Raw genomic sequence first — 19,620 nt, 5'->3', positions numbered from 1 at the left:
TTCAAGAATACGGCGTCACCCCAAGCCCTCCGTGCATAGACCAAAAGGTCTTTTGTGACCAGCGAGGTGACTGCTCCACCGTTTGTTCCCGTGGAACTCTCTCTCGGGTAGCTTCAAAAGTGGTGAGGAAAGAAAATGTGGGAGATACAGCTAAAGATGACGTGGGAGCAGCGGATCGCGATCAGTCCAAGGCTGGGGATTTGCCTTCGGGGAAGAAACGCGAAATCTCTGTTAAGCTTGTGGTTAACTGAGGAGTGGGGGCTATTCTCTCTCGACGCGTACGCGCCACCTGTCAGACCAGAGGAGACGCTGGGGATGGAGAGGGGGGCGGGTAAGAGGGTGCTCCGGGTCCCGGAAAAAAAAAAAAGGCTGTGGGCCAATGGATCTTGGCCTTCGAAGCGCTTTGGTCGGGGTGATAGGGTGGTGGGGTGGGGGGAAGGAGGGCTAGCTAGATCCGGAGGCCACAAAACGTAGCCTCCGGGATCAGGCTGGGAGACCGGGGGCGCCACCGTGTGCCCCTCCCCTGAGCCAGCCTCTCAGCTCCTCCTCCCAGACACGTGACCACAGCCGGCGGGTCTCCTCGCTCCCGCAGCGTAGCTCGCTCTGTTTCTTCCCTCCCGCCGCCGTGCCCTTCTTCTCCTCGGTTCCCATCCCTCCGCCCTCCCCCCACCTTCTTCCCCACGCCCCAATAGAGGCTCGAGCTGCGGAGTGCCCGCCCCTCCGCCCTATTCTTCGTTTGTTCATTGGCTGAGGCCTCAAGGACGCGTCCCGAGGGCGGGTGGCAGCCATTGGTGGGATGAGCAATCCGAGTTCCCGGATGAGCGAACATTCAGCAGTATAAAGGGAGCGGGGAAGGCGGGAGACAGCGCAGTTTGAATCGCGGTGCGACGAAGGAGTAGGCGGTGGGATCTCGCTGGCTGTCTGACTAGTCCTTTTTCTGCCTTGCTTGTTTGAGCTTCAGCAGAATTCGAAATGGTAAACTTCGCGGAGGCGCTCGAAGACTCCGCGGGTTTTTGCCGATGGGAGAAAAACCCGTTACACACAGGAGATGGGGGTGAAGTGGCGACGGTTGGAAACGCGCGGAGACAGGATTTGGAAGAGCGGGGGGAGGTGTTTTGTCGGCGGCGAGCGGAGCAGCCTCCGATCTCGCGGCGGGCGGCGACGGTTGGGTGGCGCGCGCAGCGCCGCTGGGGGCCGGCGGGCGGACGGAGGCGCGCGGCCGCGGCGGGCGCGCAGCGGGGGGCGGGCGGGGTCGCCCTTGCGGCGCGCGGCTGGCCGGAGACCCCGGCTGGGCACGGGGCCGCGCTCGCGCCTGGGCCGCGCCGCGGTGGGGGAGGGGCACGCCGCCCTGGTAATCCTATATTCCCCGTTCCTCCTTCGCTCGCGGGCGTGTGCGCGCCGCAGGCTGGCGGTAAGGCTGGGAAGGACTCCGGAAAGGCCAAGACAAAGGCGGTTTCCCGCTCACAGAGAGCCGGCTTGCAGGTCAGTGGTTGTTCGTGCAGTCTGGGAATTGTGGCGTTTTTCTTTCCACCTCTTTTCTTGTTTATCATCGCTCTAGATGGGCGTTTCGTCTTTGCGTGGGTGATGCGGTGTCGCGACTTGGTTTGCCGATACGATAAATACCGAAGGGGGGGCGATCACGTGTGTCGATGCTGGGGCGCGTTGCTGCACCAGCGTCCGTGCCCCTTGATTTGGCGCGCGTGTAATATTACCATCTTTGACTCTAACATCCTTGTGCATTTATGTTTGTGTGCTTAAAATTAAGTTCCCGGTGGGCCGTATTCATCGACACCTGAAATCTAGGACGACCAGTCATGGACGTGTGGGCGCGACTGCCGCTGTGTACAGCGCAGCCATCCTGGAGTACCTCACCGCAGAGGTAAATGGGTGTACGCCTATAATCTGGAAAAGGTTTGGGGGGGTTGGGGGGAGGCGGTGAGAGGGAAGGAGGAAAGTGATGCAAGAAAAACTCCCAGGCCCTAAACGCGGCTAGAAGCTTCTGAGAACGCTAGAGGGGGCTGGTTTTCATTAAGGAATCCTACTGAGCTTGTTGAGTTTGCTGCTCTTGGAAATAAAATTGCGTGCCCCCTTTTGCATGTGTTGCCATTCAGGTAGTAGGGGAAGACGTCATTTGGTAGATTTACCTTCATGAAGATTGATTCTACTGCCTGGGCTTTGGTTTTAAGGAAAGTTGGAAGGAGATTGATTAGAATCTGCCTTGTAGGTACTTGAATTGGCAGGAAATGCATCAAAAGACTTGAAGGTAAAGCGTATTACCCCTCGTCACTTGCAACTTGCTATTCGTGGAGATGAAGAATTGGACTCTCTCATCAAGGCTACAATTGCTGGTGGTGGTACGTAAATACTAAAATTTTATTCCTTTGTAGAAAAAATCCTCCTGTAGCTCTTGTTATTAATTTTCAGTACAGAAGAAAACCTGTTTTCGTTGCAGTGTGGTTGCATTATGAAATTTTATTTATGTTATAACTTAATGAATTTTTACATATTTGAGCTTTGCATTTAAAGACATTTTCCAAGTTGACATTAAACTGTCTTGGTTTTAAGTGTTGTGTGATTTTTAAAATATGTATATTAAAAAGTAGAATTAATCCCTGTTCCTCTCCTAGGTGTCATTCCACACATCCACAAATCTCTGATTGGGAAGAAAGGACAACAGAAGACTGTTTAAAGGATGCCTGGATTCCTTATTATCTCAGGACTCTAAATACTCTTAACAGCTGTCCAGTGTTGGTGATTCCAGTGGACTGTATCTCTGTGAAAAACACAATTTTGCCTTTTTGTAATTCTATTTGAGCAAGTTGGAAGTTTAATTAGCTTTCCAACCAACCAAATTTCTGCATTCGAGTCTTAACCATATTTAAGTGTTACTGTGGCTTCAAAGAAGCTATTGATTCTGAAGTAGTGGGTTTTGATTGAGTTGACTGTTTTTAAAAAACTGTTTGGATTTTAATTGTGATGCAGAAGTTATAGTAACAAACATTTGGTTTTGTACAGAATTATTTCCACTCCAGTGGATAAGCTCAATAAAGGTCATATCCCAAACTCGTTGTGTTTTAAATTTGCTTGATTGTAATGGGAATTCCTTTCTTTTGAGTAGGTATGTCATACAGCAGTAACATAAGCATATTTCTTTTCTTGAAATTGAACTTGGTAGGTCAAGTAAGCAGACCCAAGTGTAATCTTTTTTTAATATTCTGTAATGAGCTATTAAAAATTTTAAAATGTTGACTGGAGCTGCAATGGGGCAAGTTGCTGTTTCTTAGGGTAAGCTTGACCATCTCAGTTTGTTGGCTGTTCCTGCTCTCTGTGATGGCATCACGCTGGTGGGCTATTGCTGTGGTGGATTTGGGGAGGGAGAGGGCATTATAGCTACCTCCACAGAGGGAACTTTCAGTTCAGACTTTGGAGATAGTGGTTTATCATGTGCTATAGTGTTTTGAAGTCTACTTGAATTAAATTTTTCAGTAGTTATTAACGTCTTGGGGGGGAGGGCATGCTTTTCCCATTTTCCAGAAGAGTGTCAGCATTTCTTTGCAAGTCCTGAGTTACATATTTGCATGCTAACAGCTTGATTTGAACGTTGTGAAAAAATGAGTATTTTTTGGTTGGGTTGAGCGAACCATTTTGACACTTGTTTTGTGGGAAGTTCCTCTCATTTTAAAAATTTGGATGACATTACCAAGCAGTAAGTGGTCCCTTCCCCACCAAGGAGACCCAACATGACATAGTTCAGCATTTCCCGAGGAAATGCCATGAAAATGGGAGAAGGAAGAAAATCCAACAAGTTGTCATTTCTGTGATAGTAATGCATTAGGAAAAGGTGGTTCCTTCCTTCATTTGCATAAAGGATTAGGGCTTTTCACCAGAATAATTTGCAAACTGCAAATAAAGTGTTCATACCTTCTGGATGTACCAAGAGACAATTTAATGGAATATGGGTCAGGAAAATGGTGTGCAACTGAAATAAAAAGGAAATAAAACAGCGCCGTAGTTAGGGTACAAAACAATACCGTGGTTAAGGTCAAACGACGCTCTAATGTGCTTCTGAACACCTGTGCCGGAAGCGCTTCATAGGGACTGACAGCGCGATATTTCACCTGACTGAAACCTCCCAAGGCTGAGGGGACCCAGAGGCGGGCCCTTCGATCCCTGGGATTGCTCCTGTAAAGAAGCGTCCCCAGCCCCACCCGTCGCCCAGGCGGCCCGGAAGGCGGGCTCCTGCCTGCGTTGGCCGCGCTGGGAGGTCAGGGGGCACGGCGCAGCTAAGGCGGGAGGCCGGGTCCCCACCTCGGCGGAATCCCCCGGCGGGCAGCCGGGCTGGTATCGCCCGCCTCCCCCCCCCCCACCAACGTTGGTCGGCTCCGAGCGTGTCGGCGCCGCGCACGGACAGCCGAGTAGTCTCCGACTTCCAGGCCCGGGAGCTCGGTCCGGGGGCCCGGAGGGATGCGGCTCGCGCCGTAGGGGCCCGCGGGGGGCGGGGAGGCCGCCGTGAGGAGGCGGAGCTGTGAGCCCGCCAGTCCGCCCGGGCCGCCGCAGCCGCCACGATCCCCTGCTCTCCTCCCCGCTCGCCACCGCACGCCCCCACCCCGGGCCGGCTAGCCTCCGCCGCGGCCGCGGCGTCCGTCCCCCCGTAGCTGCGCTACTGGAGGAAGCGGAAGAAAGCGCAAGCCATGGAGGGGAACCGGGATGAGGCGGAGAAATGTGTCGAGATCGCCCGGGAGGCCCTGAACGCCGGCAACCGTGAGAAGGCCCAGCGCTTCCTGCAGAAGGCGGAGAAGCTCTACCCACTACCCTCGGCCCGCGGTGAGGCCCTCCGTGTCCCTTCCTTCCCTACTTGCCGGGTCCCCAAGACCGCGGCGTAGCCCGCCCCCGCCCCCACCATCGCCCCTCCGGGAACCGGCGGGGGCCCCGGCCTGCCAGATGCAGCCGCAGGGCCCCGGGAGGAGCGTCCCGACACACCCCCGCCCCGGCCCCCACTGTCCCAGGCCGGGCCTGGGATGGGCTGCCCGAGATTCCCTCTGCACTAGCCTGCCTTCGAGATGCCGGCGCTCAGCTGACAGACGAGTGTTGCCGCTTCCCCGGTCCGTTTTGTAGAGGTCTAGCTGTCATTCTCCTAGATTTGTCTGGCCCCGTCTTACCTGAGTGGGGCTTTATATATGGCTGTTTGGTTGTGTGGCCCCCTCGCACCGCATCTTCACCCTCAAATACGGCCTAGGCCCCTAATGAAGTGAGAGGAATGGGGAACTCTAGTGGCTACTGTACAGGTCTCCGTTCCACCGCCTCTGGGTAGAACACTGTTCCCAAAGCAAACATTTCGAATACCTGAGATGACATTGCTTTTCCCTGGGAGAGGTTTTTTTGGAAGAGAGGAGCACAAATTTGGCAAGAATGATATAGTCAGCAATGATTTCCTAAACAGTATCTGATTTGATAACATCATAATTATCAATAAATTAGGCACATCACTAAGAAATAGCGTACCGGACTGACTTAAGTTGAATTCGCCCTGTTCAGGTCCTGCTCTGTAGGCTTTAAAGTAATAATAATAGCCAACATTTACTGAGCACTTAAAGTGCCAGGCCTTGTGCCTAGTGTTTTATACGTTTTATTTCATTTACTCCTCAGAATAGCCCTATGTAGAGATGGAATTCGTTTAACTGGGTTTACCCATGTGTTAACAGACCTTTTTGATGAATGAATGAATGAATGAATGAATGAATGAAAGAAAATATTTTACCGAAGGTCACAGAGTAGTTAGTAGCAAAGTCAGAATAGTAATTGAGCTTTCCAGCTCCAAAAAGCCTTTAACCACTGTGCTCTAGTGTCTTGCTAATAAATACTGATTCACTCGAGGTTCAGGGTATCTCTAGGTTCAGAAAATTAAAGATAAGTTAATATGAATGCGAGGCTGTTTATTGTTCTCTCAAAATTTTTTTTATATTGTTGAAGCCCTTGTATTCTTTGCTTTTCTCTATCATTTTCATTACACTGCTGTTGAATACTCTACCAGAGAGGACAGGAAAAGGAAGTGAAAGAAAAGAAAGGAGTTAATATTTTCTAACATTTTTTAACATTTTTTTAAAATGTCACACAAATACGTAGCAAAGTTTACGTATTCATTTTTAAGCATATGGTTCAGTAGTAGTAACCATTTTCATACCGTTATGTAATAGATCTCTGGAATTTTTTCATCTTACAGAACTGAAATTCTGTACCAATGAAACAATTTCCCATTTTCCCTGCCTGCCAGCCCTTGGCAACACCGTTCTTTATTTTAAAAATTCTAGTACTTTAAATACCTTATGTAAGTGAAATCATACAGTATCTGTGTTTTTTGACTGGCTTATTTCACTTAGCATAATGTCCTTTAAGTACATGATTGATATGATTTTCTTTTTTAAGGCTGTATAATATTTCATTTACACCCCCCCCACACACCCATATTTCCGGTTTTCATTCATCTGCCACTAGACATTTAGGTTGTTTTTATATCTCGGCTATTGTAAATAATGTTGCTATGAACGTGGGTGTGCAAGTATCACATTGTAAGTTTCTCCTGCTTTCAGTTCTTTCAGATACAAACCCAGAAACAGGATTGCTGGATCACATTGGCAGTTTTGTTTTTAATTTTTTGAGAAACTACTGTACTGTTTTCCATAGCAGTTGCACCATTTCACATTCCCACCAACAGTGTGTAAGAGTTACAGTTTTTCCACATCCTCACCAAAACTTTTTTTCTGTTTGTTTTTGATAGTAGCCGTCTTAAAAAGTATGAGCTGATACCCCGTTGTGGTTTTGATTTGCATTTCTTTAATGATTAAAGTGATGTTGAGCATGTTTTTATATGCTTGTTGGCTTGTTTATATCATCTTTGGGGAAATGTCTATTCAGGTCCTTTGCCCATTTTTTAAAAATAATTATTATTAAGGTGTTGAGAGTAGAACTCAGGTGATTGACAGAAAGTAGGTTTTTTTTTTTTAAGATTTTCTTTACTTATGGGGGGCATGTGCATGCAAGTGGGGGGAAGGGCAGAGGGAGAGAGAGAGAGAGTGGGAGAATCTCCAGCAGACTCTATGCTGAACGCAGAGCCTGACCGGTCTCTATCTCATGGCCCTTAGATCATGACCTGAGCTGAAGTTAAGAGTTGGATGCTTAACAGACTGAGCCACCCAGGCACCCTTGCCCATTTTTTAATTGGATTATTTGTTTTGTGGTTGAGTTGTCAGAGTCCTTTATATGTTTTGGATCTAAACCCCTTATTACATACATGATTTGCACATTTTTTTCGCCAATTTCATTCTTTTGGTTGTGTCCTTTGATGTACAGAAGTTAAGCTTCATGTAGTCTCATTTGTCTGTTATTGCTTTTATCGCCTTTGCTTTTGGTGTCATATTCAAGAAATTGTTGCCCAGAGTTAAAATTTGCATACTCTAAAAAAAAAGAAAGAAAGAAAAAAATTTGCACACTGTATGAATGCATGATTTTATTTTAGCCATTATCTAGTACTAGAGGGACAGTTTTAACATTAAGCAAGTAACCACTCAAGACAGAATACCTTGGCTTTTGAAGCCTATCTTCTCCACTTAAGAGCTGTAACCTTAATCTTGGGCAAGTAGCATAACCTCTCTAGCCTTTGGCTCTTTCATCTGCAAAATGGGACAATAATGTACCAATTTCATGGGGCTGTTGTGAGGATTAAAGGAATTAATACATGGCATTTAACAGTAAGCACTCAATATTTTGGGTATCATTTCTATTTAACAAGTGTGAGCCTCTGAGAGGCTTTAAACTTGTGGCTTATCATTCTTATATAAACACTTTGTTGTTCTGGTTGTTTGTTTAATGCTTCCTTGAGAAACTTTCTTCTTTCAGTGTTTTTTTCCCTTAACTAAGCTCTATGCCCAACATAGCTTGAACTCACAACCCTGAGATCAGGAGTCATGTGCTTTACAGACTGTATCAGCTAGGCACCCCTATCATATAAGCAATTTGAATCAGTCTGCTAAAGGATACTGTAAGATATCAAAGCACAACACAGTTGTTGCTCTTAAAGACATGAACATAGAAAAAATTAAGAAAAATAGCAGTGAATATTAATAGTACAATGTCTTGTAAAGGCAGTCTGTGTTTACCAAGTAAAGTGATAGTTACAGTTGTGGAGTGGTCAAAAAATCTTGGTTCAGATGCAGACTTTGCCTCTGACAGTTTTGTAACCAGGGAGAAGTTACTTAGCATCTCTGTCTTCTTTAGTTATGTGCCAAACGAAGATTTCATCACAGGGCTGAGGTGAGCATTAGCTGAAATAAAGTTATGATCAAATACTTAGCAAAGTGTGTTTTACATAGAATCTTCTCAGAAGATGTTTAATGGAATAATTTAAGAACTTAGGGGAGGGAAAGGTCTAGAACATTTGTGTAAGTCCTGAGAAAATATTTAGTATAGAAAGAAATTGAAGCTACCGGTTAAAATGAAATTTTATCCCTGCATTTCTCCTATTCTAGATTACTACCAAATTCTTATAACTCTGAAGTTTCCTCTGGATGTGTTTTCATACTAAGAGGGGCAAAAGAAAACATTGCATATTGACTTTCATTATTCTTATACAGTGAATGGGAAAATGTGAGAGTAAATTCTAACTAAACTCGAGAATTTTTATCCTCTTCACATTTTATTTTTGCCAGGTGAGCAGTTTGATTGATAAAACACTTAAAAAAGTTGGCAAGAGTTTTCCTTGAAGAAAAGCTTGATTTTCAAATGGATCTAGGACATTATTGCTTTCTATGTTTTTAGTTGAGAATATTATTTTATGGATCATTTATTGCAGTGGACTTCTAAGTGAATTGAATTTTACAAATATTCAAATATTTTCATACAACGAGTTTGGTTTATGTTCAAAAGGTTTGATATATATGACTAGCTACTACATATTCTGGAAAAATAATGTCAGCAGGAAGAAAAGTAAATTACTTTTTAGTTTCTTAAACTGTATATTTATTGAATTATTGATATGTTTTGTACTTTCACAGAGGGATACAATCTCACTGTTTTAATGCTTTACATTGCTATTTACTTAGTATCAACTTTAGTGTTTCATACTAATTTGGGGCAGTTAGTATAGATTTGGGTTGTTTTTTTTTTTTTCCGAAGAAAAGCATTTTGATTGTTTTCAGAATTTCTCAGTAACTTGAACCAGATTGTGGCCTACAACTTCAAAAAAGGCCATCCTGTGTCTGCTTTAATGAATGGTTAACTCATGTGTAATTTGCAGCATCTTTCTGTGCGATAGCGATTAAAATAGTCCTCTATTTTTTCCCTCATGTGAGAGATATATGTATGGCATTTTCCTTTTTTTCTTACTACATTATTTTAAAATTTAAATCTAATTAAAAATTCAAAGTTCTGTCCCTCTTTTGCCTCACTTAAAATAGTAAAATAAAGCTTTTCAAACTGTCGTTACACATCTGGATTAGTAGCCAACCTATTCCTTTTAAGGCAGTTCCATTTTCTTTCTCTTTCTGACTTAATTAAAATTTAGTGATGAGTACAAATTATACATTTGGAACAGTTATTTTGATAACATCGAGTTAAGTGTTATAAAATGATCTCCAAATTTCAGCCAATAGCCAAAGTGTTTCAGACATTATAGTTAAAGAAAGAATACTGAATTTGGTTTTGAACCTTAATTTAATAGTTGTATGACCTTGCATATGTGACTATTTTTTGGAGCCTCAATTTTCTTATCTCTAAAATGGGGATACATTTATTCAACACACATTTATTGAATCCACACTTCTTTGTGGCTGGGGAGTCAGTGAACAATAAGACAAAGTCCTTGTCCTCTTAGAGCTTACATTCTACAGGAATGGAGTATAATGTATCTGCTGGACATAATAATGGCTCGATTCCTGTCATTCTTCTTTCCTTCTTGAAACTTAGTTATCTCATCTGTAATTTTCACAGGATTATTATAAGGATATTTTATTAAGTGCTTTAAGAATGTCATGTATTATTACTAAGCTGGAAGTATTTGGATACTGCCTTGGAGTCAACAGTATAATATTTGTCTCTTTCTTTTCTGTCATTTGTAGTTACCTGTTTGAACGCAAAACAATTGCTTTTAGTTAGGATTGCTCTCCATTTAGATTCAACTACTCATTCCATGCTTCGTTAACATGTGGTTCCCCCTATTTGGCTGCATTCATTCCTTGTGCTATGCTGTCTGTGTATATAGCCATCCCTCCCCTAGATTAAAAAGTTCTTTGCCATCAAGAACCATTTTAATCTTAATTATTCTTTTTACTTCCCTGGTACTTGACAGTATTTGCTTTGATACGTATAAGCCTGTATTGTTTGGAACAATACCTGTTTATATAACATTATTCCCTTCAATAAAGATGATTTGCTAAATAATTAAATGAAAATCTTATAGCTATCTGGCTTAATATGCTAATATATTCATAAATGAAGCTTTTCAGTAATCAGATAAGTATGCAAAAATGTATATATAAAAATTGTCACTAGCAAAATTTGGAAAGTATAAATGTTCATTAGTGGGAATCGATTAAATAAATTACATTGCATTCAGATACTATGCACCTATTAAAAATAATAACGTGCCTCAATAATTTTCCATCTGCTGATCCCTTCACCCTGCTCATTGGCTGTAAATCCCCAGCTGTCTGTGCCGAATTTAGAGTTAAGCTTGATTACTCCCCTATTGCAGTAGTCCTGAATAAGATAGATAGATAGATAGATAGATAGATAGATAGATAGATAGATAGATAAAGTGGACGGATATTTATTGATATAAAATGAAATACACGATGTATAATGAATTGAAGGTAATCTGTCAACATATGTAGATTATTCTTTTTTTTTTTTAATTTATTTGACAGATAGCGAGAGAGGGAACACAAACCGAGGGAGTGGGAGAGGAAGAAGCAGGCTCCCAGTGGAGCAGGGAGCCCGATGCGGGCTCGATCCCAGGACCCTGGGATCACGCCCTGGGCCGAAGGCAAATGCTTAAGGACTGAGCCACTCAGGCGCCCCTATATGTAAATTATTCTCATTTTGTTTAAGCATACATAAAAAAACTTGACAGCTAACTAGAGTAACTAGAGTCAAATATACCAAAATGGTTGGGTGATTTTCTTTTGTGAGATTTATAAGTGATTTTTAGTTTGTTATGGCTCTTTTAATGAGCTAAGAAACATTACTTTTACAATCACACAAATAAAAGCTGTTTCTGGTTTGTGAAGAGGAGGAAAACATCCATTTGTATTTCAGATTATGTATCCTTACTTTAGATTTAGCTAATAGTGGACATTCTATATAACAGGTGTGCAGTAGAAGCTTATGAAATAAAAACATCTTGGTTCTTCACTTTTGGATGATTCACATAAACATTTTTAATACCATATTTACTCTTTCACTAGTCTTTAACATGGAGTATTCTTAAATTAAATGCAGATTCTGTCAAAACCCCAAAAGCAAAGCAATAGGTGTGGAAAGCGAAGGCATAAAATGATGTTGTATAATTGTGAAAACCAAAAGTAAATGCGGTCTGGTTTATAAGTACTGTTTTTGCCCAACTAATGTTTGTAATAATGCACATTATTGCAAATGAGATCTCATGTGATAACTAAGACAGAAAAATCCAATGTGTTCTGAATTCTGGCAGTGTTTGAACCATACCAGTGTTGAATCATACTACCTTCTCGGGCATTAGTTCCAGAAATTGTTAATACGGAAAGCCTTGCTGATTCTATTTTTAAGATGACAGAACTGGATATTGAGACCCAGAGGTAATGGAACTTGTCCAAATTTTCACTCTTTGGAGTCAAAGAGAGTTTGGTGTGAGTGCATGTATACACATAGCCATTGTTAAGCAGAGCCCCTGTACATGAAATTGTAGAAAAATTTTTAGTATCATAAACATGTTGAAAATATAGAACGACAGTATGATCCTGCTTCACCAGTATTCAGCATCTGGCTATTAACCTGGAAGATGTCCAGAAAAACACTGGAAGATTATTTTTGTACTAACATTGAAAGGGAATGTACAGATAACTTCTAATTAGTGTGCATAGGGACTTTGTGTCCACCTGTAAATACTAAACACAAAAAACTATTTTCATATCTGACTCCACAAGTTCTAAAAATTTTTTCATTTATTAGCTGAACTACTTCTATAAAGAGATATTTCCCCTTTCCTGTCTTAGGGTTACATAGTGGTACAGTTCATACAGGAAAGACAAGTGCTTGATTGCTTTTATCAGTTTTCAAGAAAAGGATTTGGTTCCCTTTTATTTCTCCAAAAGCAGCTAATGAGTATAGTTGACCCTTGAACGACATGGGTTTGAACTGTGTGGATCCACTAATCAAAAATTTTTTTGGCTAAATACAGTACTATAAATGTATTTTCTCTTCCTTATTATTTTCTTAGTAACATTTTTTTCTCCAGCTTATTTTATTGTAAGAATACAGTATATAAGGGGCGCCTGGGTGGTGCAGTCGTTAAGCGTCTGCCTTCGGCTCAGGGCGTGGTCCTGGCGTTATGGGATCGAGCCCCACATCAGGCTCCTCCGCTATGAGCCTGCTTCTTCCTCTCCCACTCCCCCTGCTTGTGTTCCCTGTCTCACTGGCTGTCTCTCTCTCTGTCAAATAAATGAATAAAATCTTTAAAAAAGAAAAATACAGTATATAATACATATAACATACAACATATATGTGTTAATCAAGTATTTATGTCATTGGTAAGGCTTCCTTCCTGTCAGTAGTAGGCTATTAGTAGTTAGGTTTTTAGTGAGCCAGAAGTTATATGGGTATTTTTTAACTGCGTGTGGATTGGTGCCCCTAACTGCTGGGTTGTTCAGGGTCAACTGTATTATTTTTTAGGTCCTTGGCCAGTGGGGAACCCTTTAACATTTAGCTTCTGAGTACAGACAGATTCCCAATAGTCTTTAATAGTTAGCTTGCTGTTTGGTGTAACAATGTTTCAGGCTCCTCTTGCACATTTTCTGGGATAGATCTGGAATCAATCATATCTTCAGTAAGTTTCTTTTAGTGGAAAATGATGTTTCAACATCACAGTCTGGCACTAAGGATGCTGTAGTTACCAGATTGTTCATTATTTCTGGTTTTTTTCAGTGTACAGACTAGGCAATAACTTCTTTTTTTTTCTAAAGCTAAAATAGCTTATGAGTTTATACTTTTACTTCTCATTCAAATTAAGCACTTTGGGGTGTTAAATTTCTCTAGTTTATATTTCTTTTTTTTTTTTTTCTTTTCCCCTAGCTTATATTTCTGTTTCCTTCCTTCCACAGTAGTAATGCTGGTTCTCAAGACCATGGTAAATGATAGAATATGTCATGATCTTTTTTTGCTTTCTGCCTCATCATATACTTGCGTCATAGTTTCAGAGTAGTATTACCAATAATATTCCCCTAATACAGTTATTGAAAAGTTAAAAATTTTAGCATGTGCTCTCCCCATTTTCCCTCCCCATTTCAAGTTTTTTCAAATTTTGAAATAATTTAAATTTCTAGAAAAGTCACAAGAATAATATAGACTTCCCTTGTGTATTTCACTCAGGCTTCCTATTTTGATAAAATTTTACTACATTTGCTTTATCATGCCCTTCTTCTGTCCTTCCCCTGCCGTCTCCCCCATCCCACGCATACATGTACAATTTGTTCTTACTGTATTTTTTCCTGAGCCAGTTAAGAGTAAGTTGTAGACAGGATGTCCCGTTACCCCTCAATAATTCAGTGTATATTTTCTAAGACAGGGACACCCTTATATAACCACAGTATAACCATTAAATTAATGAAATTAATGCATGTACCTCATTCAAATTCTGCTCATCTTCCCAATTATGTCCTTGGTAGCAAAAAAGACATATGTTGCCTTTATTTGACATGTTTTATTCTCCAGATATCATCTTTTCTCTTTTCTCCCTTGACCTTGACATTTTTTATTAGTATAGGCCAGTTATTTTATAGAATTTCCCTCAATTTGGGTTTGACATTGCCTTGTATGAATTTTTGGCAGGAATACATAGCAGTGATGTTGTTTTCTTAGTGTAACATACCAGGAGTACGGTCTTAATTGATTGATGCTAATTTTGATCACTTGTTTGAGTTGCTGATTGTCAGGTTTCTCCATTCTAAACTTACTTTGTTTCCCCTTTGTAATTAATAAATATTTTGTGGGAAAATACTTGCAACTGTGTAAATGTCCTATTCCCCAACAAACTTTACACAACTCCTTTTAGCGTCCATCGATGATTCTTTCCTGAATAAATTTCTAATGGCTGTCAAATGGTGGTTTTTAATTCTGTCATTCCTTCTATAATTTATTAGTTGGCATTCAACTTTATTTATTAGTTTTGATTCATGGATTCCTATTTAATCCATTACTATCATTTTTTTAAAAAAGATTTATTTATTTGAGAGACAGTGCATGGGTGAGTGGCGGGGGAGGGATAGTGGGAGAGGGAGAGAATCTCAAGTAGACTCCCCACTAAACGTGGAGCCAGAGGTGGGGCTCAGTTTCATGACCCATGAGATCATGATCTGAGCCAAAACCAAGAGTCAGACACTCAACCAGCTGAGCCACCCAGGCACCCCCATTGCTATCATTTTTAATTTTGATGCTCAGATTGCCTCAGATTTAGTCAGGAGTCCCTTCAGGCTGATTCCTGTGTCTTTTTGACATGTCTTCATCACTCTTTGAGCTTCCTTACTTTTTGGCACAAAAAAATTTTCAGGTTCACTTTTTATTTTATTGTCCTGGGAATCAGCTATTTCTCCAAGGAGCTCTTATTCTTTTCAGTGGTCAATGGTACTTGGAAACTAAGATATACACGTTCGATAGGCTTCTTGCTACAGGGTTGTCATTGCCTTTGGGTCCTCTCAACAAAACTAAGAAATATACGTATGTGTGAATGTATGTATGTATATGTATGTGTATGTGTATCTGTGTGTTATATGTGTTTGTATATGGGCATATACACATTTATAGTCATTTAATCTTAATTTTGATATCTGTGGAACACTCGCAGACTTCCCTTTCAGTCCACCAGCGTTCATTCTAGTCTTCTCTGTTTCCATATTTGTAATGCCATTCTCAGCCCTGTTTTTGGCTATAACTGCCCTCTTGGTTCCAATAAGCTTCCTTCATCCAAGTGTCAGCTGCCAAAAGGTAGAGAAAGAAAGGGAAGAGAAGACCAATAATTTTTTTCAAGTAAAAGACAAGCCAGAGGAAGCCCAACATTTTAAAAATATTTGAATCTGTCTACAGTGTCAGAGCTTATTATTATTATATACTATATGCTCTTTCTTTTAATTGTCATTAGTCTTATTTCTGTACGTCACTATACATTTAGTTCTCACCATCAGTCCTTATATCAATGTATTTATAATTATTTTGGATTCCTGAAGCTTGTTCTCTAGTAGATTTCTAGGAAGGGCTTGTGGGAACTATGCTCCTAAGTTCTGGAACGTTGAAAACCATTCATTTGGGGCCTCAGTGCTTGAAGTTAGTTGGTGCATACAAAATACTTGGCTGAAATTTTCTTTCTTTGGATACCCTAAATATGTTACTCCATTGTTTTCCGCAAATACTACTGATAAGTAAAGTTTGATGACACTCTAATTTTCTTTCATTTATAAGTTATTTTATCTTTTTGTCTAGTTGCTTGGTTAATTTTACTAGAATATATTTTGGTGGTGGTTATTTTGGGTCAGTATTCTTAAGTATGTGATTTGCCGTTTTGTTATGTGATTTTAGATGTTTTTATCAGAAAAGTTTTCTCCAATTATTGTTATATTGATTTGATTCCCTTGCTTTATTTTTCTTTTTTAGGACTCCTATTATATGAATGTTGGGTAATGTTTAACTGTTTTCAGTATTTGCCATTTTTTTCTAATTTTTTGTCTTTTCATTTTTTTTAATTTAAAAATTTCTCCTCCTTTTAATATTCTCTTTTGCTCACACAAAATTGTCTGTAGTTTATTAATTCCTTATTTCTTCTAGTTTAGTCTTCTTTTTTTGAATTGGTTTTTTTTCTTTTATTTCTTATTGTTTCCTGAGTTTTTTAACTCATTCTTTTTTACATACTCTTCTCAGTTTTGCCTGCTGTGTTGTAATATAGAAAGTCCCCGTGGTTATTTTAGAGATCTTTTGTTCTGTGGACTGACAAATGCCCTGTTACTGTGCTCCACTTCTTCCCACACAGATGGTAAAACCCACATAGATCTTATAGCTATTGGTGGTTCATCCCCACCTTCTGGTATTTTGGGATTTTGTGCATGAGGCTTTGATTTTGCTATCTAATTGCTCATATTTTATAAGGGACTTGGCAGAGATTTAAAATTTTAGCTGTGGTCACATCCTTCTTCCCAGAATTCTTACAAAATTTTTGAGAATTTTTGTGAACCACTAACCTCTAGACCATGCTGGCTTCTGCTCTCAAGGTTAACATTATGATTACATTAAGTACAAACTAAACTGTAGTTAAAAATTAACTGTATAACATATTATACTTATCTTGTTAATAACTAATAGGTTGCTGTCTAAGAGCCTTTCTGTGTCATCTACAACTAGATATCATAAAAACAATCTCTTACGTCTTTGGTGACCTCTTGAATGCATTAGGTAGGAAAAGATATGGTAGAAGTGCACACACACACACACATATGTATATGATATAAATAATAAAACAACTATATGCTTACAAATTTGCCAACACTGCTAGTTGATCTTTAAAAATATACATGTAACAGCCCTATTGAGATATAATTCACATAAGTATAATTCATTCATTTGAAGTGTACCATTCAGTGAGTTTTAGTACATTCACAGTTGTGCAACTATTGCAGCAAACAATTTTAGAACATTTTCTTCACCTCAAAAAGAAACCCTATACTCATTAGCAGTTAATCTTCATTTGTCCTCAGTTCCACCCTTTCCTCCCCACGAGCCTTGGCAATGACTAATATACCTTCTTCTCTGTACATTTGCGTATTTTATACATTTCATATAAATAGAATCATACAATATTTGTGACTTTTTTTTTTACTGAGCATGTTTTCAAATTCATCTATGTTGTAGCATATATCAGTACTTCGTTTTTCCCCAAATTTTTTTCAAAGACTTTATTTATTTATTTATTTATTTATTTATTTATTTATTTATTTCAGAGAGAGAGAGAAAGAGCGCACGTGCGTGCACACACGAGTGGGGGCAGGGGCACAGGGAGAAGCAGACTCCCTGCTGAGCAGGGAGTCCATTGCGGGGCTCAATCCCAGGGATCATGACCTGAGCTGAAGGCAGATGCTTAACTGACTGAGCCACCCAGGCACCCCCTTTTCCCCAAATCTTTATTTAAATTCTAGTTAGTTAATATACAGTACAATATTGGTTTTAAGGATGGAATTCAGTGGTTCATCACTTACATATAATACCCGGTGTTCATCCTAACAAGTGCCCTCCTACTAGCCATCACCCATCTAGCCCATCCCCCACCCACCTGCCTCCATCAACCCTCAGTTTGTTCTCTATCATTAAGAGTCTTTTATGGTTTGTTTCCCTCTCTCTTTTTTTTCCTCCCCCTCCCATATGTTTTCCTGTTTTGTTTCTTAAATTCTACATATAAGTGAAACCATATGGTATTTGTCTTTTCTCTGACTGACTTCTTTCACTTAGCATAATACGCTCTAGCTCCATGTTGCACCGTGTTGTTGCAAATGGCAAGATTTCATTCTTTTTGATGGCTGAGTAATATTCCATTATATATGTGTGTGTGTATATATATATATATATATACACACATACACACACACACACATACACACATACATACATGCATACACATATACACACACACACCCCACATTTTCTTTATCTTTCATCAGTCAATGGACATTTGGGCTCTTTCCATTCTTCTTTATCCTTCATCAGTCAATGGACATTTGGGTTCTTTCCATACTTTGGCTGTTGTTGATAATGCTTTTCTAAATGTCGGAGTGCATGTACCCCTTTGATTCTGTATTTTTGTATCCTTTGGGTAAATACCTAATAATGCACTGGATCATAGAGTAGTTCTATTTTTAACTTTTTAAGGAACCTCCATACTGTTTTCCAGAGTGGCTGCACCAGTTTGCATTCGGATCAAGAATGCAAGAGGGTTCCCCTTTCTCTGCATCCTGACCAACACCTGTTGTTTCTTGTGTTGTTAATTTTAGCCATTCTGACAGGTGTGAGGTGGTATCTCATCATGGTTTCGATTTGTATTTGCCTGATGATGAGTGATGTTGAGCATATTTTCATGTGTTTGTTAGCCATTTGTATATCTTCTTTGGAAAACATGTCTTCTGTGGAAGATTTCTTTGGATAAATGTCTATTCACGTCTTCTGCCCATTTCTTAATTGGATTATCTGTCTTTTGGGTGTTGAGTTTGATAAATTCTTTATAGATTTTGGATACTAACCCTTTATCAAATATATGTCATTTGTAAATATCTTATCCCATTCCATAGACTGCCTTTTAGTTTTGTTGATTGTTTCCTTAGTACTACATTTCTTTTTATTGGTGAATAATATTCCATTGTATGGACATATCACATTTTATTTATCCATTCATCAATTGATGAACATTTGGATTGTTTCCAATGTTTTTTCTATTGTGAGCAATGCTGTTATGAACATTTGTGAACCAGTTTTTGTGTAGATGTGTGTTTTTATTTCTCTTGGGTATTTGTCTTTTTCAGATGTATGATTTCTTAAATATGTTCTCCCTTTCTGTGGATTGTCTTTTTACTTTATTGATAATATTCTTTGAAGGGACAAAGTTTTTAATTTTGATGAAGTCTAGTTTCCCTATTTTTCTTTGTCACTTGTACTTTTATCTAAAAATGTTTTGCCTGACTCAAGGTCACAAAGATGTATTCCTATATTTTCTTCTAGGAAGAAATTTTTCTTTACTTCTGTATTTTCTTCACACACACATTTAGGTGTGTGATCTGTTTTAAGCTAATTTTTGTGTATGGGGTGACAAAGGGATCCAAATTCATTTTTTTGCGTGTTGATATTCACTTGTCCCAGCACCATTTGTTGACCCACATGTTCTGATATGTAGTATGTTCGTTTTTGTTCAATTCTGTCTTTTCATTTCTATTATGATTATTTCTTTGGTATGAGTTGTCTCATTTTTTTTCTAACCCATTTGTGATCTTTCTACTTAAATTTTTTAAATTGATTTCTTACTTAAATGCATTGTGCTCATTTGATTGTAGAATATATGACTACTTCTTAGAAATTCAAAGAGAATAACATTATGGTTTAACTATAATGTAGTCAGTGTTTTTATTCCTTGTGTGCCTGTAAAGAATGAATATTCACCAGTTGTGGGGCATAATGTTATATCTCTTAGATCAAGCTTCATAAATTAGACTTTTATATCATTTGTATCCTGGTGATTTTTTTCATCTTCCCAATGTTAGTTAATAACATAAATAACTGTTAAATTGAAATGTGTTAAAATCTTCTACCACCATGGTGGATTTCTCTGTTTCTTCCTTTTATTTCTTTTTTTTT

The 19,620-nt window shown here is 39.7% G+C and overlaps 2 protein-coding genes across 2 annotated transcripts in view; both read left to right on the top strand.

Moving 5' to 3' along the window:
- The first annotated feature begins 762 nt into the window (after positions 1-762).
- On the top strand, positions 763-3,063 carry LOC113263111 (histone H2A.Z). Its single transcript, XM_026509658.3, has 5 exons — positions 763-975; positions 1,405-1,482; positions 1,766-1,879; positions 2,225-2,354; positions 2,628-3,063. Exons 1-5 carry the CDS (start codon positions 973-975, stop codon positions 2,687-2,689), a joined length of 387 nt encoding a protein of 128 aa, XP_026365443.1. The 5' UTR covers positions 763-972; the 3' UTR covers positions 2,690-3,063.
- Positions 3,064-4,269: 1,206 nt separating this feature from the next.
- The window catches only part of DNAJB14 (DnaJ heat shock protein family (Hsp40) member B14), a 49,628-nt gene continuing 34,277 nt past the window's right edge, over positions 4,270-19,620 (top strand). Inside the window, exon 1 of the mRNA XM_026509659.4 lies at positions 4,270-4,824. Within this exon, the coding sequence (XP_026365444.2) occupies positions 4,692-4,824 (133 nt within the window). The 5' untranslated portion in view covers positions 4,270-4,691. The remainder of the gene's footprint in view (positions 4,825-19,620) is intronic.

This window comes from Ursus arctos, unplaced genomic scaffold (genome assembly GCF_023065955.2).
Source record: "Ursus arctos isolate Adak ecotype North America unplaced genomic scaffold, UrsArc2.0 scaffold_9, whole genome shotgun sequence".
NCBI lineage: Eukaryota > Metazoa > Chordata > Mammalia > Carnivora > Ursidae > Ursus > Ursus arctos.
This window is presented reverse-complemented; position numbering and strand designations above follow the sequence as displayed.

Excerpts from the sequence above, each read along its gene's own strand:
- LOC113263111 (XM_026509658.3), top strand. Across the intron at positions 1,880-2,224 it reads TGGAGTACCTCACCGCAGAG|GTACTTGAATTGGCAGGAAA; the intron begins GTAAATGGGTGT and ends TCTGCCTTGTAG. Across the intron at positions 2,355-2,627 it reads GGCTACAATTGCTGGTGGTG|GTGTCATTCCACACATCCAC; the intron begins GTACGTAAATAC and ends TTCCTCTCCTAG.